The sequence below is a fragment of the Camarhynchus parvulus genome, chromosome 4A (assembly GCF_901933205.1).
Source record: "Camarhynchus parvulus chromosome 4A, STF_HiC, whole genome shotgun sequence".
In the NCBI taxonomy this organism is placed as follows: Eukaryota; Metazoa; Chordata; class Aves; order Passeriformes; family Thraupidae; genus Camarhynchus; species Camarhynchus parvulus.
This window is the reverse complement of record NC_044600.1, coordinates 19,327,439-19,351,108: the sequence shown is the minus strand read 5'-3', so window position 1 is coordinate 19,351,108 and position 23,670 is coordinate 19,327,439. Positions and strand designations below refer to the sequence as shown.

The 23,670-nt window shown below is 54.2% G+C and overlaps 1 protein-coding gene across 2 annotated transcripts in view; it reads left to right on the top strand.

Annotated features, from left to right (window-relative positions):
- MID2 (midline 2) overlaps window positions 1-23,670 on the top strand; it is a 62,947-nt gene that overhangs the window by 1,154 nt on the left and 38,123 nt on the right. For both annotated transcript variants that reach the window (XM_030967847.1, XM_030967848.1), the window contains exon 2: window positions 14,181-14,902. In XM_030967847.1, the coding sequence (XP_030823707.1) occupies window positions 14,237-14,902 (666 nt within the window). In that variant the 5' untranslated portion in view covers window positions 14,181-14,236. The remainder of the gene's footprint in view (window positions 1-14,180; window positions 14,903-23,670) is intronic.

Sequence of the window (23,670 nt, the reverse complement as noted above, 5' to 3'; positions counted from 1 at the left end):
AGCGGTCTGCGGAGTTTCCGGCGAGGGCAGATGGCTCTGCTTGCTCCGTCATTCCCTCAAGTCCGGACACGCCGGCGTTAATGGCTCCTGCCCTTCCTGGCTGCCGCCCAGGTCTCCCCAGCCAGCCCGGAGGTTTCGGCTCGGCTTTTGTTGTCGGAAGGCGGCTTCAAGGAGACCGGCTCTGCCGGAGGAGCTGCCGCAGCCGGGTGGGAGCTGGCAGCGGTGCCTGGCGGAGCACAGGGCACTGTTGGCTCCCAGGTGGCAGGGGGGCATCATCGGGCAGTGTCTGGCAAACCTGAGAGGTGGCACCGACCTGTCGGCCTGCCGGGGGGGCGTTGAGTGTGGGCTCGAGCTGCTCCCAGACCCTTCTGCAGTGCCCTTCCCTCCTGTACCCCGGCTGCAGCGGGCAGTGACCCTCGGTCTGTGCTGGAGGGGCTGTGCACAGCTGCCACCACTCCCCCGGGTGGCATGGGCTCTGTGCTGAGGTTGTCTGTGCTGCATTTCACCGTCGAAGAGTAGACTCGAGGCTTGGCTGATGCCCCTGACCAAGGGGTAGTAAAACCGCCCACAGTACCGAGGGAGGGAAGGAGGGAGGCTGGCCCAGGCAGCAGTGCTGGAATACTCTCGCACTGAGGGGATGTTCCCTGAGGATGCTCCTGGGAAAAGACAGTAAGTGCAATAGCAATGCAAGGAGGAAGGATGAATTGATGCCAACGACAGCAGCAGCTGTCTCGGTTCAGGCAGGTGGCTACAGAGCCCTGGATGCGCTGGCTGCTGTGATCTGAGCTGGGTCTGTGCCCTGTGCAGCCTTCCATGGCGGCTGGGAGGCCGTGCCTGTGCACAGCCCACATCCTGCCTGGTTTGGAAGTGCTGCTTTGCAAAAGAGATGGAGCTGCAGTGGGTGATAAATCCCTGCCTTGCAAAGCATGCACCGGGTGAGCTGTGCTGGCCTCCGAGGTACAGGCACGGCTCAGGGGTGTGTGTCAGTGTGTGTGCCAGTTTGTGAGCAGAGTGGGATTGGCCCTGGGACCATGTGAGATTGATAAACGACTTAGTTTTAAAGCCAGGATTATGTTGTCTCCTGCTCCATCCCCTCCATGGATGGATAGGTGTTTCCAAACCCACGCTGCAACTCCCCTGGGCTCTCTGTGGGTTTCTGAACTGTCACTTGGGGCTTCTGTACTGGGGAGGGGCGCCTTAAGCCTTTTAGCTCTTGGGTCATCCCCTGGCTTTAGGGGGTTGGTGCATCCCAAAGGCTGGTCACTGGAGAGACCAAGGCTGTCCCATCAGAGATGCTGGAACCAGAACTGTCTCTGCAGGCTGCACAGCTGGTTCATTAAAGGAAGCTGAGGAGCAGTGTGATTATTTTGTTCCTCTGTAAGGAGTTGCCGCTGCCAATTACAATCCCGCCTTAGCCTGCTCGGAACCCCTCTGAGGCTGGTGCTCCCCACATTGGGGTGAGAGGGTCTGTGGCTGCTCCCCTGAGCTCCCTTCTGGAGGGTACAAAGCCTTGGGGAGGCTGGAGCCTGTGTTGCTGCTTTCCCTTGTTTTTAGTGTTCTTTGCCTGGAAAGCGAGTGTGTGTTGCAGCCTAATGAGGCAGCCCTGGCAGCCCCTCTGACCAGCGAGCACCCTCATGGGGATGCTGATGACCAGTCTCGGGCTGCTGCTTCCAACGCTATCACTGGCTACTGTGGAGCCTGGGTCCCAGAAATGTCAGGGCAAGGAGGTCACCAGCAGGAGAATGGTGTGTCTGTGTGGCTCTGAAAGGCGCCTTGTGCTGTGCGAGGGCGGGGGGCTCCAGTGGCGTGCAGGGAACGTCTCACCCCTGGGATCCTGGGCGCCTGCGAGTGTTCCTACACAGTGCTGGAAACACTGGGTTGGACCTTCGTGCCAGCAGCCCTGGACGTGCCTCTCATCCTTGGGTGCAGGGAGGGGGACGGTGCTGAGCCCGGAGCTTGTGGCTGTGTCATCCTTCGGAGAATGCGGGACAGAGCTAGGCATGCTGCAGCCCTGGCTTTTGGGGTGCCAGTGGTGGGGCCCTGCCAATGCTGGCTTCATTGGGCAGGGGGCTTCATCTTCTGCCCTTTCCTGTCTTTGTCCCAGCCCCTGGCCCAGGAGCATGACCAGCGGCAGAATGGCCCTTTTTGTGCCTCTGGATGCACTGCACTTTCTCAGGAAACAGCCAGTTGTGCTTGCTGGCAGTCCATCACTCTGCCTTGCTCTGGCCCCCTGCCCTGGGGCCAGGTGGGTCCTGTGACCAGGATGGGGACACCCTTGCCCTTGTTTTCTGGGGCTACCAACTCGCTGCTGTGGGGAAGGCAGCTCCCAGGAATGCCTTTTAACACAGCAAGGACAGGAGTGGGTTGCTGGCTCCCAGGCCTGCTCCAGTGACAAAAATCTGGGATGCTGATGGGGGGGTCAGGCTGGACCACTTTTCATCTTCTTTTCTTGCAGTCTCAGCTCTGTCGTAGCAGTCAGCCTCCATGCAGCTCACTGATCCCCCTGTCACTGTGGGCTTGGCTTCCTCCCCCAGCAAACAAACCTGAAGTGCCCTGGGTGCCAGGAGGCCAGGAGGTGTTTCTCTGCAGGGGGAGTTCCCTGTGTTTCAGTGCTGCTGTCATCCCTGTCATGGAATCATAGAATAGGCTAAGTTGGAAGGGACCCATCAGGATCAGTAAGTCCAATTCCTGGCCCTGCACAGACACCCCAAGAATCTCATCATCTGCCTGAAAGTGCTGTCCAAGTGCTTTATGAGCTCTGGCAGCCTTGGGGTCATCACCACCTCCCGGGGGCGCTGTCCCAGTTTCCAGTCACCTGCTGGGTGAAAAAACATTTCCTGATGTCCAGCCTAAATATCATGTCCCTGTCCCCCTTTCCCTCCCCCTAAATGATGTCCCTTTCTCCTATGCGTGTTTGCTCACAGGGGATGTGGGCTGTCCCAGATGCCCCCTGGTGCTGCACCAGTGACTGCTCCCAGGGCCCAGGACTGGGGAGGGGACACTGCCCCACTGCAGGTGCCATCAGGTCCCCCATTTCCCAGGTGTTTGGGAAAGCCTGGTGTGTTCTGTGTCTGCTCCCACCTCAGCCAAGGCTGCCTTGCCATGGTCCAGGAGCATTTTGGACTGTGCTGAATCCGAGGAGTCTCTTAAAATGGAAAAGACTTGTGGTGATTCTGATGGAAACTGTTTATTATTGAAGGGGAGGCTGCCTGGGAGGTCCCAGTGAGGGGCTGCTGCTGCAGGAGCCCAACACTGCTGCCAGGTCTTCCCAGCTGGGTGGTGGCATCTGGTTTCCTTCTTTTTGGGCATTTCCCGTGGGATTTCCGCCCTCGGACAGGAAAAGGGTGCGGGTGAGATCTGGCTGGAATGGAATCTCAGCCAGAGCAGCCTGTGAATGAACGGGGATGCTACTGCCACTGTGTGGGTTAAACAACTTTTGAGTTTTTTACTCTCAGTAGAGTGAAGGGGAATGGGGGAGAGGGAGGAGAGGGAGAGGAGGGGAGAGTTGTGGGGGTTTTTGTTTGTTTGGAGGAGTTGGAGTTTTTGATTTTTCTGGGATTTTTTTACAGATGTTGCAGTTGGATGCTACAAGCTCTCAGGTCTCAAAACTGTATTTTATAGATCTCACTATCTGGTGACTGCTAGAGAAGGAAAACCGACACCCACAGGCTTGTGAAAAGCCAATGTGAGAAATAAGTGGAAACTTGCTGCATCACTGAGACTCTGAGGGCAGATCCAAGGGACTCGTGCTGCATCCATGCAGGAACACACACAGCTGGTCTGTGTGCCAGCTGTGTCAGGGATCCCCCAGCTTCACACACTTTCCGTGGGATTCCAAATGAAAGGGCTCCTTGCCTCTGCAGAATGTCATTATGGTGTTTATAACTGAGATTTGTGTCTCAGAGAGAAATTAATTGCTCAGTCTATTTCTCGTTTTGCAGATGCAGGAAATCGACTACTACACAAACCCAATTTTGAATTGTTTGACTGAAGGGGGAAAATTGCATTCAGGCAGGAGGCAAAGGCCTGGCTGGAGTGGGGTTCTGTGGGGCCACAGGGGAGGCGACAATGTGACAGCTGTCACAGGTGGAGCCTGCAGCATCTTCTGACACCACAGCAGCAATATTGAGGAATAAATTAGCTTCCTTTTTCAAAGAGACACAGAGTAGCTTAAATGCATTTTGTGGATGATCCTCGAAGAACCCCACAAACCTGGTTGTATAACAGGACTGAATGCAGCAAGGCAGGGAAGGGTGGTCTCAAGGATGGTCAATAACCCAGAGCAGGGGTGGGCTGGGGCAGTAGCGCTGGCCTTTGAGCTCAGGGCATGGGGCTGTGAGCAGCTGCTCTGGTTTTGAACTGCGTGGTGACCTGGCTCAGCATTTCTCTAAGGAGGCTGGGGTTCATTGGATGCTGTACTGGCTCAGGCTGCCTCCCTCACTGTCGTGCTGATGCTGGGACCCAACGTGACACTGTGGTGCTGGCACTGCTGGCTGTGGTGCTGCTCAGTGCTCCAGCACCTGGATGAGGCAGACCACAGGCCTGCCAGACTGAATATATATCTATACACATAACACTGTTATTTTTTTAAGGTGGAATTTTTTAAAACTCTTTTGCTGCTGTCAGTACTTTCCCAAGCCTCTGGCCACCATTGTGGTCAGTCCTGGAGTGACCCGGCAGAGTGCTGTGCTCCCTCCAGCACTGCAGGAATTTGTGTCCACTTGCCATTCCTCAGCAGGTGTGTGCTTTGCCTGTCTGTGGAGCCGCAGCCATTTCCCATGGGGCATCCGGAGTGTCAGGTGCTCTTGGAGGCCCCTTGGTGTGTGAAACCCCCAGGGAGGCTCTGGAATTGTCTGTGATCATGACAGATGCGAAATTTGGAACGTTTTGGGCTCCTTTCAGATCATTAAAGAACTTATCAGTGTGTGAGAACAGGTATTGTCTGTGCCGTGCCTCTTGTCGCCAGCCAGAAGCCTCTGCCTCCCTCCGGCAGCCCACAGGGAGGGAGCAGGGATGGCAGGAGCAAATTACCTTTGTAGTTAGCTGCTTCATGTCCTGAATTGCAGCTGAGCAGAGCTGAAAGGGATGGCAGGCAGATCCAGAGCTCCTGCATGCTGCCAAAATTACCTTGGCTGCCCCTCAGAGCAGGGAAGAGAACTTTGGAGAGATGCAGTGTGGTGGAGGCAAGCTGGCTGGGAACGGGGGTGATGGAGGCAGCCAGCATGGTCCAAGTCCTCCACCCAGCTGGGTGGGGGTGGTGGATTTGTTTAGTGTGCTCCGGGATGCAGCCTGTGCTGGGTTCAAGGCTGTTCCCTGGTCCATTGCCACAGGCTGATCCATGGGTGATGGGGTGAGCTGCATCGTTCTCCCCTGGCTCTGTGAGCTCCGTGCCTGCCTTCAGCAGTTAGTCCCCATGCTGGCATGAGCCATGGAATCCACATCCTGCAGTGGCACGGCTGTGCTGATGCCCTTGGCTCAGGAAGCCGCTCCTGGGTGGCTCGGGGAGTGAGCCTGGGGCTGGTCCCAGAGGGTGCAGTGGTATTGCTGGTGGAGCATCCTTTGATGTGCTTCATAAAGTGTGAATGACACCACTGTGGGTGTCGATGACATTCAGAGCAGACCATGGGACATGGGGACAGCCAATGGCTCTGCCATACCTGTCCGTTCTGTGTGCTGGAGCCTCCTCCTCCTCCTCTCTAGAGATCCAGCCCCTTGACAGGGGATATTGCAGGGGGAAGCCGAGCCAAGGGGAATTGGTGCTTTTTTGTTTATAAATGTATTTTATTTTGAGATGATGGGCAAAAGTGCTCCTGTGCAGCAGTGGAGAGGCCTCCCCAAAGAGATGCTAATGGCTTTGAGTCACCTCAGGGCGTGGGAGCATTTTGTCTTGAAAGGCTTTAAATGACCTGTGTAATGCACTGGAAAAGTGTCCAGGGAGCGCTGGGTCGCTCTGTCAATCCGCAGCACCAGGAGGGGGACGAGGAAATGTGGCTGGTCTGTGGAGCACTCCCAAGGGACTGGGGTAGGAAAAAGGATTAAAAATTGCTGTAGTTTGAAAACAAGCCCTAGTTGGGCCTTGGCTGTGATGGAGAGGAGGTAACTGTGAAGAGCAGATCTCCGGCTGGCTGCGGAGGGAGGCGTGGGGGCCCGTGGGTCCCTTCCCGCAGCGATGGGAGCTCTCCCTGCGCTTTGCTCGAGGCTGACCCGAGCAGCGCTGGCATTGCTGGCTGTGCCCTGCTGGAAGCGGGGCATGGCTGCGAGCTCCATCTCCAGACCTCCTCTGCTGGGACTCTCCGTGCATGGGCCCAGCATGAGCCGGGCTGGCTCTGGGAGAATCGTGTCTCCGAGACTTGTGCTCGTGTGCCTGGAAGCCTGGAATGGTGAAGCCCTTTAGAAAGGGGCAGCTTTCCTCCTTCTAAACAATTAATCTCTTTTAGGTGGCCTGGGAGCCCCGTTATGCCAGTCTGAGTGCCTCTTCCTGAGCATTGCAGGGTGGGAGGGGCGGTGCAGAGGGAAGGAGGAGGGTGGAAAAGTCCAAAATATCTGCTACCTGCTTTGTTTCTGCACTGGGCATTAGTACTAATTATCCCCCCCATTGTCTCCAGTTCCTGCAGGAAGTGTTGTTTATCCTTTCAGCCTCCCAGGAATGCAGCCCAAGGAGCTGTGCAGATATATTTAACCTTGCGCAGAGCAGCACAATGGCCCTTGGATTTCCCGGCCCCGTGGTATCTCTGGGAAGTGCAGCCGATCTGTCGCTTTAGGACGGGGAGGTTGGAGAGGGCGCTGGCTCGGGACAGTGACCAGGCTCCGGGCTGGCTGCACAGCCTCCATGCAGTGAGGCCGGGGTCTGCCAGGGGGTCGGAACTGCTGCTTTTACAGCTGCACTGAGCAGCAAAATGGGGCTGAGCCGATGGCGTCGGCAGCGTGTGTCCCATGGGCTGGGAGCTGGCGTGGTCCGGGGTTACGTGTGCTCCTCGGAGCTCCATCAGCACACTCGGCAGCCCTGGGCCGGCAGGGTCGTGGCAGAGCCTTTGGTTCACACAGCAGCTCCCATTCCCTCTGGAGCCCTTCTGGCTCCCTTGGCCCCATTCAGTTTTCTCCCTTCCCGGCATGAGTCAGGTGGCGCAGAGGAGCAATGCCCAGAGCAGGTTGGGGGTACCATGGTGGGGTGCCCCTCTTGGGCTCTGTGCCTTTGCTGGGTTGGGACTGTGCTGTGCAGGGGGAGCCCCCCTTCTTTGGTTGAGGGTCTGTTGTTATTCTGCTGCCCAGAAAACATGCCTGCAGCAGAGCTTTGACTTTTGCACAGTAGGAGGGGCCCTGGGGAGCGCTGGTGCGGGGCCAGCTCCTTGCTGGGGTGCGCTGGCCCCTCACTGTGGTCACGCTCATGTGACAGCAGCACTGCTACCTTCCCAGGTCTGGGTCTATGTTTCCTGGCTGTTTCCTATGGTGGGCTTTGCCACGAGCTCAGCCTTGCCTTCACTGTGGTCATGTCTCTGCATCTCTTTGAACTCCCCTCCTCTGTGGGTGAGTTGTGCCAGTGTCCTGCACTTGGTGTCCTCTAGGAAACACTGGAGTGGGGATAACCCTGGCATGCCTCGTAGGGTGCAGACCCTGAAGGATGCTGGTCCCCTAGTACAGCACTGGGGCTGTGAGCACAGGAGCTGGCTGCTGCTGCTGCAGCCTCTGGAGAGACCAAGGGGTGTGCCTTGCAGTGCCCTCCTCCTCAGCAAGGCAGACCTCTGTGCCAAGCTGTAGGATCTCTGCAGCGTCCATCTGGGGGATAAGAGCCATGACTTGCTCTGGAGCCCAAAGGTTATTCCAGAGCAGCAGCTGCCACTGCAGCTATGCCCTCCCTCATCCTTGCTGGTCTGGGGGCTGGTAGCTGTGGTAGGGACGAGGCCGGGCTGGAGCTGCATTGCAGGCGGTGGCTGAGGAAGAGGGGAAGGATGCAGAGCCACAGGGTGCGCCTGGAGAAAGGCTCAGATCAAAAGGCTGCTGCCATGTGTGCTCTGGCAGGAGCCAGCTGGGAGCGGGGCTGTTTGCAGGAGCTGCTGGGTCTGCTCGCCTGCTGTACAGCATCAGCTGGAGAGGCTGGCAGAGCAGGGTGGCAGGAGAGCACAGAGCTGCAGGAGAGGTAAGGGAGGGGAGGGGGTGGTGAGACCTGGAACAGTGGAGTTCTGTGGAAGGAGGGGAGGGACAGTTTGCGGGGGGAGGTGGTGGGGGGTGGTGGCAGGGCTGCCAGGGCTGTGTGAATGCTGGATGTGCCACTTTGGTGGCATACCTGGTCACCAGCTGCTTTTCTCAAGGGCCAGGCTGGAAGGGGGTCACTCCCTTCTGCAATGGCCTGGTGGGTCTGCTCCTGCTAAAGCCTCGTGCCTGCAGCTGTCCCTGACAGTGCCACGGCCCCTTCCCAGCCCTCAGAGTCACTGTGACCCCCTGGCTTCAGCCCCTGAGCTGTGGGGGCAGCTGCTGGCAGAGAGGCAGGGACTGTGGGTTTCATTGCAGGGGGGATGGGTGGACGGACGGACGGACAGATGGACAGACATATGCAGCGTGTGGGAAAGAGGGTTGCCGTGGTCTGTGACCTGCCAGAGCCTGAGACTGTCTGCTGCAGCCCCAGGTTTCACAGATTAGGGAGGCAAGTGCTGGGGACCTTGGGGAGCTGCTGTCTTCCCCAGGAATTGGAAGCAGCTGTGCTGTGCTCCAGGGACCTGCTGCAGTGGAGGGACTGGAGAGGTGCCCTGAGCCTTTTGTGTCCTGTCAACCCGCAGGCCACTGATGAAGATGGCAGGGGAAGGTTCCCACATGGTGTCAGTGGGAATTGCCCCATAATGTCCTGGAGAACAGTGTGTGCCATTGCTGCCTGGGGTGTCTTCAAACCTCTCCAGCTGATGAGGAATCTATGTGGCATGATTCCTGCTGTATGGCTGCAGGAGCCAGGGAGCAAACTGCAGGGAATCCCTTTCTGATCCACCCTGCAGCTCAAGGGCTCCAAATGCCACATCCCCTGGGAGCCCTTTGTGGACACATGCTGTGCTGAGGTCCTGTGGGAGCACTCCAGGAGCTGTCACCTTCCTGGGCACTATTTGTAGAAAAGAGGCAAAATTTTTCCTTGTACCAGGATATCACTAGAGATCAAACAAAGGATCTTTTCTTGGTGCTTGCCTCTCTGACATCATGGAGGTGAATGAGGTGGAGACCTTGTAGGCTTTAGCTGGAGCATCCTTGTCCCGAGCAGAAAACCCAAGACAGCCCTTCCCGACCTTGGAGCCTGACAGGAGACATTCAGGAGTAAAGAGATTTTGTGATGGAGCAAAATGGTCTCATCCCATCAGTGAAGGCAGCGATGAAGGTGAAATTCCCTGAGGGAATAAGGTGCTGTGCAAATGGAGGAGTTAAAGAGCACAAATGGCCAGTGCCTGCTGGGCTCTGGTGGCTCTTCTGGAGGGTTTAAGAGTGAAGCAACTGAACTGCCAGCACACAGGGGTCTCTCACTGAAGTGAACTGCTGCATGGGAACCCAGCCTCCTGGCTCTGTCCTTCATTTAAGAGATGCAGGGAGAGCGGTGGAAATTATGTGGAGCAACCTTGCTTTAGCACTAAGCAAATTGGCTTGGAAAATAATTAAAGCTGGTATGGAAATGCTGTTTCAATTTGATGGATTAGGGACAGCAACACAGGCTTTTACAGGGGGAATCCAGTTTAACTGCAGCAGGTGGTGTTCTTTTTCTAGTATGGCAGTAAAGTGATTGGGGAGGGCAGCTGGGAGACAGATCATTGGGATTTTCAGAAAGCCTCAGACAAATCTGTGGAGTTATTACAGTGGGAGTGGTGGGAGGAGAGGCCAAGTTCTGTTTGATGTGTTCAGGTGTTCTGGGAGGGAGGAGCAGAGGCGATGATGTGGCCAAGTGATGCTCTGTGCTGGCTGCAGCTTTGAGCTTCAAGTCTGATGTTAAATATGCACAGCTGATGGAAATAAAGCGCAGAAGGAATAAGTAATGGTGGTTGTGAACTGGCTGGAGGAGCCTGGAGGCCTCCCCTCTCCCTGGGGTGCCTTCCTTAGGTCAGAAGCTGTTGCTGATTATGCAGCTGGGGCTGTGTTCCTCCTAGGACCCTGTTTCTCCTGGCCAGGCCCATCCCAAGGACAGATTCAGGCAAGTTGGTTGGGAAGGCTGAGCTGGCAGGAGCGCAGGGTCATTGACAGAGCTGGGGAAATGGAGGGCGACCTCTTCCCGTTGAGCTGCAGAATGGGTCCCTGCTGCCGTAGGGGCTGCACCGGGCTCCTCAGGAATGAGACGAACGAGATGTGGCTGCTGCACGGGCTGTTCTGTCCTCCCCTCAACACTGATCCGGTTTTGAACTAATTTTCCCAAGGACAACAAAAAGGATGGAGACAACTGCTGCCCAGATTTTGTATCCTGCTGTCACTGTGCCAATTAAGGAAAGGGTTGCCATATTTTATTACTTTTTTCGTTAATGCACGGGTGGAGCAGCATAGCTCTTCTAAAGCCTCATTCTTGGAAGGAGCTGAGCAATCTCGGCTGGAGCTTTTTTGAGGGGGAGGGGAAGTTAAAAAAAAAGAGAGAGATAAAATAGGGAAGGGAAAATAAATAATCATATTTGGTGCGGAAAATACCAACCTGCAGAATTAACATTTGTCTGAACACGTCTGGATATCCTGGTATGGGACTCTGAAGGCTGGCCAAATTCTGCCCTGGGTTGATGCTGGGGGACACCAGAGGGAATTTTATGTGGACTTGGAAAACATGGGTAAAAGTGGGGCCTGGATGCTGCTTGAGGGGAAAGCATGAATTTTGGGTTGGGTGCTTGTGGCCTCAGGTGATGTACACCAGGATGTCTCCCTCCCAGGTATGGATGGAGTGATGTGGGCAGCATCCCTCCTTCCATGACTCTCCTTCCTTCTTCCCGTGGTGCCAAACCTCTGCATGTCTCCTGGCAAACCCATGAGCTTGAGGCAGTGATGAAGAGTTTTGATATTGTGAAAATAATTATCTGGGAGGAGAGGTGGGGGAACCCTTGTATCCAGGAACCCTTGGTGTAACTTGCCAAGGGTGACCCATGTACCCTCACCACGCTCCTGCTGCTCCAGGCTGGCACACAGTGTTTGGAGACCATCTGGGCTGGAAGTAAAAGCAATGGTCACTGTGTCCCAGAGGACCTGGCACTGGCTCTGCACTGGCCCTACATCATCCTCAGCTCTGCTTCGCCTGGGGTTTGCTGCCCTTCCCCATCTTTTCTGTTAGTCATTGATTTCCCACCCCCTCCCCCTTTTCCCTCAGTTTTGGGCAAAGCTCAGATCAACACAGAAAAATGTTTGGTTGGATGTCACATGCTGTTAACCTGCTGCTGCTGCACATTGTCATTACAGGCCAGCATGGACAGGGCCACTGACTCTTGGGCACAAAGGACACGGGGCTGTCTATAAACAGTGGTAGTATTTTATAACTTTTATTTTTAGGGAGTTAATGACTCTAAAGAAAGCACATTTTAATCTAATCAACTATTCCATGAGCTGTGTCAGTCCTGGACATCAAAGAGAACATCAAAGTGAGAGGCATGAAAGGCTCTGATGGCAGCATGGCTGCTTTGCCAGGTGTAGCATCTTAGAGCAGGGCTCCCCTTCCTCCTCTGAGGGGGCTCCTCCAGCAGGGCTCCTGCAGTTCCAGGCAGGCTCCTGTCCCTGCTGCTGTACTGCCTTTGAGCAGGCTCCTGTGCCTCCTCCACACCTCCGAGAGGGCTCCGGCTTCTGTCCCAGCCTGAGGCTCCTCTTGGGTATGTCACAGGTCTTGTCCCAGCAAGGAAAACAAGATTAATGTACAAATGTCCCTCAGTAACAAAACCAAAGGCTGTTTAAACTTTCTGCATTGTTTTCCCTTGGACAGCAATGGAGCTGCATGTGAAGCCTGAAGTTGGATATGGGAGTGTGAGATGCTGCTCCGTGGGACATCTGGCTCTGGCAAGGTGTTGGGGAGCCTCTCACGCCAATCCTGATTTTTAAATTCTTTTCTCAGTCTTAGGCTATGAAACAAATCCTGTTCTTGTCCTTTCTTTTTTTTTTCATCTTTGTGTTTGCTGACCGGGGAGAACCCGTGAGTGATGGGAGGCAGGAGGGGCTGTGCCCCCAGCTGGGCTGCCACAGCAGGGTCTGGGGCTCTTGGTGCCAGGCTGCAGCTCTGGCACAGGGAGAGGCCGGCGTGGGAGGTGCCCGGAGCACTGGGGGTGTATTGGGACCCCTCATCCTGCCAGGCCTGCAGCACAGGGAGCCCCCTGGATCCAGGGCAGCCCAAGCAGCCAGCAGGCTCAGGGCCAGGAGCAGTTTCCTCCCCGCTGCTTTCCCATGGCTGCGGCAGCTCCGAGGCTTCAGAAAGCCTCTGTGGGCTGTGCAGAGGAAGCTGCTGGGAGCCCTCGTGCTCCTCTGCTTGTTTGGATCCAGCGACTTCTCCACTGTCTCTCTCTTGGGGAAAAGCAAAATAATTTTAAATGTGTGTATGTGTGCGCAAGGCTGCATTTGGCCAGCAAGAGCAGCTTCGGCATGAACGTATGAAAATATCCAAGGGATTTATTTTATAAGCCCCTTGAGCTGGTGCAGGGAGGAGCTCTGGGTTTCCTCCAGGCACTTGCACATCCTATTTCAGACAATGGGGAAGAGATGGTGCAGTGGGGTGGGGGTGATGGACCGGATATGTTCAGTGGGATGGGGGTGGGCATGGACCAGTGTGGCACCTGCGCAATTTGCCATTTGCAGGTGCTAGCAGCAGCCTGGGGCTTCCAGCAGCCAGACCCTCGCCTGCTGCTGGGTTATCCCCCTACACTTTGGTTAGAGTCCTTTTTCATAGAATCCTAGGCTGGTTTGGGTTGGAAGGACCTTAAAGCTCATCCAATTCCAATCCCTTGCCATGGGCAGGGACATCTTCCACTATGTCAGGTTGCTTCAAGGACCCTCCAACTTGGCCTAGAACACTGCCAGGGATCCAGGGACAGCCACAGCTTCTCTGGGCACCCTGTGCCAGGGCCTGCCCATCCTCACAGGGAAGGGTTTTTCATCTTCTCCCCAGGCAGAGCCTGTGCACCACACCAGGGTGTTCCGGGGGTGAAAGCAAGGCTAGGTTGGAAGCAATCGTGTTGCTTCCCACAGGGTCAGTTCCTGCAGTAGTGCCTGTGGCTGTGACTGAACAGGGCTCTCCTTACATCCACAGTGAGGGACACCACAGTGGGCATCACTCGGAGCCTGCCTTGCTGTGGCTGAGGAAACCAGGAGGTACCACTTGTGCACGGGATGGTGGGTGAGAAAGGAGAGGCTGGATCTGGTTCCATGTCACTGCATAACTGTTTGGGAACATGCTGGGATGCTGGCAGAGGCTGGGTAGCACTTGGGATGCAGCTCCTGGTGCTCTGCAAACCAGAGTTGGGAGCAGCAGGTTGAGTTGCCTGCTGGGAGCTGTTTTCCAGCCTCGTGCAAGGAAGTGAGCTAAAAATACAGCTTGTTTGCCTCCAGCTGGAGTTGATTTAGGTATGCCTGGCTGTTGTGGAGTGCAGCGGAGGACAGCCAGTAGTGGAACTTTGCCAAGTATAATTTCACTGCTGTGCCCTCCCCACCCTGCTCCAAAAAGCAATGGCCAGGAAAAGCAGGGAGCAGGATGGGATGTTAGGAGCATCCTGCTCTGCTCAGAGTTTCCACGACACGATTTGCCTTTTCTCCTTCATGAGAAGCAGGCCTGGAGCTGCTGGAGGGGATGTTAAGAGGTTTATCTGTGCCATGCAGAGCAGCATGGAACGCCAGCACGGCCACGCCCTGGTCTTGGCAGCACACACCAACACAAACATGAAATCATGTGGTTTCTCCTGGTTTTGTCTCCAGCCTTGTGGTCCAGGTCCTGCCCTGGCTGGGCTGGAAGGTGTGAGAGGAGCTGCTTCTCCTCCTCTCCCATCCCCTCCATGCGGCTCCTGTCCCACTGCAACTCCAGGCTCTGCTCCATGCCGGGTGAGACAGCTCCAGCCTGTGCGTGCAGGGGCCTGGCAGGGCTGGAGTTGACAGCATCAGAATGCAAAGGGTGTCAAGGTGTTGCATGGGTGATGTGTCCAACCCCCCAGGCTGCTGGAGGAGTGGAGCAGCCCAGGAGTGCAGCTGTGGTCTCACATCTCTGCTCTCCTTCCTTGCAGGTTCCTGACCACCTTCCCTGGTTTTTGATGCTGAATCAGGATTGTGTTAACTAAAGATGGAAACACTGGAGTCAGAATTGACCTGCCCAATCTGTCTGGAGTTATTCGAGGACCCCCTCCTGCTGCCCTGTGCCCACAGCCTCTGCTTCAGCTGTGCCCACCGCATTCTGGTGTCCAGCTGCTCCTCCAGCGAGTCCATCGAGCCCATCACCGCCTTCCAGTGCCCGACCTGCCGCTATGTCATCTCCCTCAACCACCGGGGCCTGGAGGGCCTCAAGAGGAATGTGACCCTGCAGAACATCATCGACCGCTTCCAGAAGGCGTCCCTGAGCGGCCCCAACTCCCCCAGCGAGAGCCGCCGCGAGAGGACCTATCGCAACAGCCCTACCATGTCCGTGGCCGGCGAGAGGATCGCCTGCCAGTTCTGCGAGCAGGATCCGCCCCGCGACGCCGTCAAGACCTGCATCACCTGCGAGGTGTCCTACTGCGACCGCTGCCTGCGCGCCACCCACCCCAACAAGAAGCCCTTCACCAGCCACCGGCTGGTGGAGCCCGTGCCCGACGCGCACTTCCGTGGACTGACGTGCCTGGAGCACGAGAACGAGAAGGTGAACATGTACTGTGTCGCTGATGACCAGCTCATCTGTGCCTTATGTAAACTGGTGGGCCGCCACCGGGACCACCAAGTGGCATCGCTCAGCGATCGCTTTGAGAAGCTGAAGGTAAGGATGCAGGATTCCTCCAGAGTGCTCGGAAGCTGTCTCTGTGTGGGAGCGGAGGTTGCAGTGAATGTGATGTGAACCTGCGTGGATGATATTTGACCTATATGAAGTTTGAATTCCCTCTCCACCCCCCATGCATTCTGAGTAAGCCTGCAAAACACTTTTCATTCCTTTTTTTTTAAATGAAAAAAAATTACAGCAAGTCCCATCTGAGGTCATGCTGGTGAGGCGTGACTGTGGCAGCAGTCATGTTCCCATTAGAACCCTGCTCATGTCTTTCTCAGCTGCTGCTTCCTCTGGCCTTTCTCCCTTCATGTTCCAGGCTCATTCTGCCCCAAAAGTGCTTTTCTGGGATCTTTGACCTGTTCATGTTCAGAACAAAACCACTCTCTCTGCTCTCGTGTATTTTGGGGGCAGAAGGAATACTTCAATGCTCCAGCAAAAACACAGAACACTTGGGGTTTTTTTTGTGCAGAACAGATTATTTTTTCCTCCTTGTTTTTAAACAAACTGGTGCCTGGAAAGAAATCTTCCTAGATGTCCAGTTTCTTGGGCTGGTTTCCCACCTCCCCATCTCCAGACTCTCCTGAACATGCTGCAAGGTGCCCAGTGCTGTGACTAAACACCCCTGATGGCATGAGGAATGGGATGGGATGTCCTGGGTGTTTCTTCTTCATATTCCAGCCACCAGGTTTGACTTTGGGCTAGTGCTGCCAAATGGGGCCTGGGGAGGCTTGCTTTGCCTGCCTGTCTCTCATCTCATCATCCTCACCTAAGCTTCCCCGGTGTGCAGAGCTGCGCCAGCAGCCGTGTCCATAGTCCAGGACATTCTTTTTCCATGAGGAAATGTCTCAATTAGCAAATTGGAAACCTTCAAAAGCAGTGACCATGTATGTTTGCATGCAATAAAACCTGGGCAGAGAAATTAAAACCCTGGAATATTCCTCCCTGATCCAGCCTGTGCCAGCCAGGCAAATCCTTTTGAGGAAGCCTAGCGGGTTGCCAGAACACTTTTCCCTTTTAAATAAGTCTTAAGTGATTCTGGCCATGGATGGAAGCTCTCTTCTGCTGAAAGCATTCTTCCTGTGCCGTTCATCCTGCCCAGCTCCTCAGTCTCTGCAGGGCTGGAGCTGCTGGGGGAGCAGGGCTGAGGGTGGCCACAGCTGCCTGGAGAAGACCTCAGTGTGTGTCCTTCTTCTGGTTCATCCTCCAGCACATCCCTGCCTCTGGCTGTGCATTGGTGGGGCTGGTTTTGGGTGTCTCTTTCCCTGATACTCTGCCTCCACTGCAGAAATTGCTCAGGATTGATGCTGGGCTTCACCAACAGAGCCAGTATTTGTTTTGGCATCTTGTGCCATCTCCTTACATGGCCTCAGTCCAAGCTCTGACCCCTGTGTGCTCCTTGGCAGCAATGAAAATCCTTGCAAGTACCTGAAATACTTGAAATCCTTAAATGTGTGCTGATAGGATGCTGCTGCCAGGGAATCCATGGCCAGTGGAGCAGCTGCTGCCTCCCTGGGTCTGCCCCATGTCCCTGCCCACGGCGGGGCTCTGCCCCTCTGTCCCCTCCTCAGGACGTCACTGCTGAGCTCGGTGGCTGCTCCCAGAGCTCTGCAGTGTTCTTGGGCAGCCAGCAGTGAGCAGATGCACTTAATCCCTGGCTTTGATCCCTCATCCTGAGTGAGCTGGGAACGCCTTTCAAGTTAGACTTTTTTGATGAAAAATTGGGTTTTTGAAGTGAGTAACTTCCTGTTGTCAGAAGGGCTGTGCTTTCCACAGATATCTTTGGCGGGGAATTTTTTTTTGTCTCTTTAGAAGAACTGAGTGCCTGAAACTGGACTAATGTGTGTAAATGAGAAACCTTCTCCCAGTGCTCCCCTTTCTTCCAAGCTGGTTTTACATCTAAAGTCTCCAGCATATGCCAGCAGCCTGACTTCCCTGTGGATGCTCTGCAATGATCCATCCATACTGTGTCATACACCTGCAGATGTTTTAGGAACCATCTTTAATCCCTTTAATGCATGTGATGGGTTTATTTTGTGCATCTTCAACTCCATTTGTTAATGTTGTAAATTACAATTCCAGCCAGTGTGAACAGTTTTCTGGATTTAAGCAGGGACCATGGGGATGCCAGGCAGGATGGGGCAGAGGATGGAGTGCTGAATCATGTCCAGGAGCTTTCTGAAGCTGGGGTGCCAGGGATGGATGCGGTGACATTTTCCTTCCCTGGGAAGGTTCATGTCAAGAGTTCTCAGCTGCAGATACCATTCCATGGTTCTCTGATTGCCCAGTGCAGAGGCAGCACCAACACTGCTGCTGTGTGAGCGTGGCTGGGAGCATCCATCAGGATGGTGCTGCTGGTTTTCCCTCTCTGTGGGTGTGGGATGGGTCGAGATGCTGAGCACTGGCTGGAAGTCGACGTTAAAGACAAAATTAAAACTGTGTGTAGATTAAGAGCAAAACTAATGGCCTGACCTAGATACAGCGAGTGCCCAGGACAGCAGTGCATTATCTGCCGAGTGAAATCTCAGCCAATTATAAATTCAGATTGCTAGAAATTTGTAATTGGCATCCTCTCTGCAGTGCCTGCCTGGGTCCTGCCCGTGCTGCTGCCATGCTGAGGCTGGGGCAGGGCTACACGGGGGGATACAGCAAGAGCAGCTCTGTGTGCAGAGCTCCAGCTGGCTCCCCCATCCACGATTTCTGGTGAAAGGAGTATTTGAAGAAAGGATTTTGCCTTAATTACTGGCCACTGTCGGTGGCTTTTCCATGAGCTCTGCTCCCTTTAAAGAGCCAGAGAAAGGCCAGCTCTGAGGAGGCTTTTCCTTTGCTGGTGCTGTGTCTTCTGTAGATTGACAGGCTGGAAATATGCAAAAGAAAGAGAAGTGTGGTGTTTTGTAACACATCTGCTCTCTGCTGGAGAAAGAGCCATGAGCCAGGTGGAAAACCCATCCTCTGTTACCTGTCAGAGCAGCACTGCCTCCCGTGGGGCTGTGGGAGTGAGACCAGGATTAACAAAGCCTCCCTGTGCTGACAAATTGTGCAGAGAGCTGGTAGTCATTCCAAGGCTTTTAGGAAAGTGGTAGGGTAGAAAATTGAGGAAAACCCTCCATCACGCTTCCCCATGGGACTTGTTCACCTGGGAGCTGTGAGTGTGTTCCCACCAGTGCAGGGTGAGTCATAGATTGCTGCTTGATTTATAATTTACTGCACTGCCATGGTGCTCAGAGGAATTTTGGTGTGTATATCTCTATTTCTTCACACCAAGAAGAGTCAGCTGAGGACAAGGGCTGCAGTTGTGACTGCTGAGACTCCCACAGAACAGATGGGGGCAGTTCCCAGCAGGAATAGAGTTCTGGTGGTGTCGGAGCTGTTAGCACCTGAGCCCTGAACCAGGGATGCTTTGGCTGCTTTGTTTCCAGAAGGGGAGAGAAGGGGATGCAGCCCCAGCCAAGGCTCACTCCAGGTCAGTGGTGCTGGAGGCTGGAAGCCCCCACTGCTGTGGGGACCTGAGGGGGGAACCCGTGTCCCCTCAGGTGCCACAGCCTCAGCTGTGCGGGCCTTTGGGCCCCCCAGCTCTGCCATGAGCTTCTCAACAGCTCTGGGTGTTTTTAGTGTTATCTCAGAGCCACTCTGTTATCTAGTGACCTCCCTGAGCAGGGGCACCTGTGCCACACACCAGGGTCCCCCCAGGGTTCTTGTCCCCATCACTACCCTCAGTGGCGGAGCAGCAAGTGCTCAGCTGACGCTGAACACCCAGATCATCCTCATCCCTGCTTAAATATTGATTGTTTGGAGGTCACGGGGGCCAGGAACCAGCACTGAGGGCTGGGGTCTTTGATAATTTGCTTTGCTTCCCAGAAATCTTCTTTTTAGGGAGAATTTTCCTCTTTTACCTTATTAATAACTAAGCTATTATGGATATTGAGGTAGCAGAGCTGCAAACTGCTTTGATTAGATTAATCTCTCACTTTTTCCAAACCTACATTCACATCCAAGATGATTTCAATGTTGCTATCTCAAGAGCAGTTTGAGCTGGAAAATGAAAGCATAAAACTGTGAAAATCCCTTGGTGACTCTATGTTTGGGATGAGGCTGGAGGATTCATCTCTAGCCTTTGTATCCTGGGAGATGGCAGCCCAGAACTGGAGTCCAAGCTCTCTGGAGGGAGAAAGATGGTTTGTAGATGAGGTTCTTTTTAAATAACAGGTGTTACCTTCTTTGATCAAAGTCCTTGTGTTTCTGCAGCAGGGTGTGGTTGCCTGTCTGCTTTTCCCTTCTGTAGGTTGTTGAGCTGTTCAGAAAGGCCTCCCTTTCAGGCGACCCTCTTGCACAGAGGGGCTGTGGAGGGTGTGAGTCTCCATCCTTCCCCATCCTGTGGCTGTAGTTCTGGAGAGCTTACAGCTGCTGCATTTTATATTTTATTTGGGTTTTTTTCCTCTTTCTGCTCCAGGCACTTCAGCCATGTGAGTGACAAGCCCGACCTGAAGGCAGACTGTGCTTGGCAGACCTCAGTGGGATGGGACCAGGGGTCACAAGCTGCTTATGTTGGAAGGTGCCACCCTGTGAACACCTGATTTGGGGGAAACAAAGTCTATTTTTGCTTTTAAAAAAGGCATGGCCAGCAGTTTTGGAGAGCGTAGCCCTCCTTGAAGGCTGGGCAGCAGTGCCGGCCCAGGAGCAGCACTGGGCTGCAGGGCTGGGTCAGTGGGCTCTGTGCCCTTGCCCCTCCTGGGCTGTGTGCAGCGGGGCTGCTGCGAGGCCGCCAGCGCTCCTCCCCCTGCACCACCTCCCTGGGAGATGGAGGAGCAGCAATGCTGTCCCTCTCCCCACAGCTGGCAGCCCTCCATTCCCCAAACAACCAGCAGCTTTGCTGAGGGATTGATATTCCTGCCCTGAGTAGCTCTTGTTTAATATTCAGGATATATTGCATTTGGACACAATGAATATTCAAGACTGGGAATGAGCAGAGCTCAGCTGATGCTGCTGGCTGAGCGCTAGGGGTGATGCTGGCTCTTCTCAGGCTCTGTTTGGTGATTCCTGGCATGTGTGTCCCTGAAAAATGGGTCCCAGCAACACTCAGCGGCTTTGAGTAATTTGGAAAGTCGGCTACATGCAGTTGAGTGTCAGATGAATTTCTCAGAAGGCTCAAAACCTTGCTCTCTGATACTGAATATTGCTATTATTATCACATTAGCCTGTGAAGCACCTGACAGGTGTAATTAAGTGATTTTACCTTGACAGCTGATGTGTTTAAAAAAAAAAAAAAAAAAAAACAGCTTGGAATATCCAATTGAAGTAGTTTGATGTGCCTTTTTGTAGAAATCAATATGCAGTAGCAGCACATCTGCTGATAAATCCTCCTATGTCAGGAGTGGAGATGGATCTCAGGGACCTTGAGAAGGAGGAGGTGGGGTTACCTTATGAGTTGTAGGCTGGTTCTTCCGAGTGTCCCAGCTCCTGCTTTGTGCTTTCAGCATCTCCAGGGAAACCATCCTCTTGCTGGAAAGTGCTTGTTGGCTACTGTGGGGCTGAGCACGTCCCCCAGAGCTGACAGACTCTGCTCCCCATGGGAGCTGTGACCTTCCATTTGACCTCAAAGGTCTTTTCCACCCTAAAGGATTCTGTGAGCAGCAGCAGATCAGCCCATCTGGGTTTGATCTCTATCAACAAACAGGTAGGTCTGTGATGAGGAAAGCAGAGGTGTGTCCCCAAAATTTTCTGAGCTGGCTTCCAGATGAACAAGTTCTTGCACGTGTGATACTGCTTCTGAGCTCTTGGCTGGGTGGTCGTAGGAGGGCACGTCTGGAGCAGCTGGGGAGCCCTGTTCTTGCAGGGTGTCATGCCCCTGCCGTGCTGTATGATCTGCAATGGGAGCATATAAAGTCTGCACATGTGAGGTAGAGCATTACGTCAGGAGGTGGAAGAGGAAGCTGTGCGGCCAGGCTGGGTGGCAGCACTGGAATGGCACCGTGAGTTCCTGCGGACTTGCTACTCTGATGAGGCACTGAGTCCCCCTGAGCTGCCTGTCCCCTGTGCCGGGCTCTGGCCATGCACAGCAGGATTAGGGCTGTCTTTGGGTGTTCACAGTGTCTGTGGGAGCCAGGCCCTTTGGGGCATCGATCAATGTCCTTGGCTCTGCTGCGTGAAGCAAGCAGAGTCTCAGGTATGAGGAGCAGGGATATTTCCAATCATCTTAGTCTCTGTGGCATGGATTAGGCATTTCCTGGTCCTGCTGCTTGCCTTCCCTTCGTTTGGTTGGTTTGGGAGAGTATTTTGCTTTGATGGGAACATGTCCAGCAGTGTTCTTGGGAGGGATATCGAACACCACCACCAATGTGAGCTCCCCTTGGCTCTGCCCCGGTCAGCTCTGTGCATGTGGGGCTTCATCAAATGTGCTCCAGGATGGAGAGACCTGGGCAGCCGAGGGCAGGACGGGCTCCTGCCCCATGGCCAGAGGTGCAAGCAGCCACGGTAGCCAGGGAATTGGGTGGGATGTCCCAGCAGGAAACACCTTTTCCTCCTGAGAAAGCAGGATGCAGATTTATCCAACAGCTATCCCGTGCACCCTGCCATCTCCTCTGAGCATAGCCCTTTTTGAGCCCATTCTGAGCACTTCAGCTTTTCCAAGCATTCACATCTGCTTGTAAAAGGCTGGGATTTGGGCATTTTAGTGTTCAAAATCATCACGATATGCAGCCAAATACTTGTGAGCCAGCTGAACCCCTTTGTGCTCTTGTGCAAATCTCTGGTTTATGGGATAAGCTCAGCAAATAATGTGCAATAAGGTGTGTGTCATGCAGGATGTGCCAAAATGATAAATCCAGATTCCTCCCTTGTTTCTCCAAAGGGCTTTTGGGAACCAGACATCCGGTATCCAAAAGAAAACATGCACGGGTTGTCTTTCAGCATGAGTTCTTTGGCTTTGTTTGTTTATTTTTGTGATGATGGTTATTGGAAACTAAAGGTCGAGAGACAAGAGAGCCTGATGGATGTGCTCACTGCAGCTTTGTGTCCTGGCTAGAGTCGGATGCTTGTGGTAGAGTGATCCATAAAAATCCAGCCTATAATGGAAAACATGAAAAAAACAAGTCCATTCTTTGGCCTGCCAAGGAAGGAGCTGTGTCCTGCCTGAAGCTCTCCCTGTACTATGGAGAAGGAGAGGTTTCCAAGTGGTTCAGGGGTAATGGAGCGCAGCATGACGCCTGACAAAACCCATACCTCTTTCTGAAGTGTGTTTGTAAAGTTTCATCTCAAAATAACTCACCCTGAGTATTTCCATACTTCTCAAAATGGTGTTTTTCCTGGATAACTGGTGCACAGAACCATTTTTTATTAACACTGGTTGGAGGATTGTGAGTTTATTGGGTGCAGAAGTTGAAAGCTGGCTATTCCCTGATGGCATCTGCAGGCGTAAAGCTGGGCCAGGATGTTGGGAAGTTGTGAGCCCATGGTGCAGTCAAGAATGCTGATGTTCTAGGGGACTAATGACTAGGTTAAAGGCAGGAGAGTCTGAATTTACCTCTGCTTCCAACAGCCATGGCTTTGTTAGCAGACTCCTGACAGTCAGATCCAGCAGGAAGCCACGCAAGGCTGAAAAATGGAAGGATGCTTAGAGAGGTGTTAAGGAGAAAGCAGCTGGAGCAGGGGGGGTTTAGGAATGTGTTTTAGGAATGCTGTTTGCAACATAAACTTACTGGTTTTGTTTGGAATGTGCCAGGTGAGGACAGAGCAGGTTATTTATGCATTGCAGAGATGGAGGTGAGACATGTGTTGTGGCTTTCATTGCATTCTCCTCCCAGAGACTCTCAGGCACCAGTACAGGGACCATGAGGTATTGTCCTCCAGTGACAGGGCTGGAGAAAAGGATGCAGTGGCGTCTCTTCCCCAGCCCCTTGGGAAGCATCAATCTACTGGCAAAAGCTAAGGGGTTGCAATTCCTACCCTCCAGCTCAGGAGGCTCTGGAAGTGGTGGGAAGCAGGCAAACTGAATAAACCAAGGACTCAGCCCATCTCCAGGGGCCGTGGAGCAGGGCATGGCATGCAGTGTCCTCTCACCAGGCAAGGTCGGGCTCTGCCCACTGCCACAGCCTGTGTGTATCTGTGGTGTGGCTTCCACATGGCGTCACACTGCTGTGGGCCTTGGCAAGGCCCTGCTTTGATGCCATCCCAGGGCAGATTGCTCCTGGGATGCTCCTGGGCTTCCTGCGCCTTTGGAGTGCCAGCTCTGAGCAGGGCAGCAGCTGCAGGGCAGATTCACAGCTGCTGGGGGTCACTTCACAGTGCCACGGGCTCGGAGGGGGACGGTGCTATTCCATTGCTGCTGGAGGAGTCCTGGGGTTTTGCTTTAATCTTACAAGTCACAAGATGAAAGGGTGAATTTTTAGCAGAGCCCGGCTACAGGTGATGTGTGCGAGGCTGAAGCCTCCCACTGTGCACAGTTTGCCCAGTCCCAGGTGTGAGCTTAGATGTGCCAGCTTCTCCACCCGAGGGGTCAGAGCACTTCCCTTGGGAATGCCCTCTCCCTTCCCCTAGGAGCATGCCCACAGGCCGTGCTGGGCTTGCTGAGTGCCAGTTGCTGGGGACCAGAGCAGTGCTCAGAGAGGAATCTGGTGTTGGTCCTTTGGCTGATGCTTCCACTGGAGACAAAGTGCCGCTTACTTGTTTCTTGGTCTTCTCTATGTTTGGGCTTTCCTTGGACATATCTCCCAAGCGCCCTCAGGGGAAGCCATCCTGCAGGCAGAATTCCCAGCAGTTCATCCCCATGG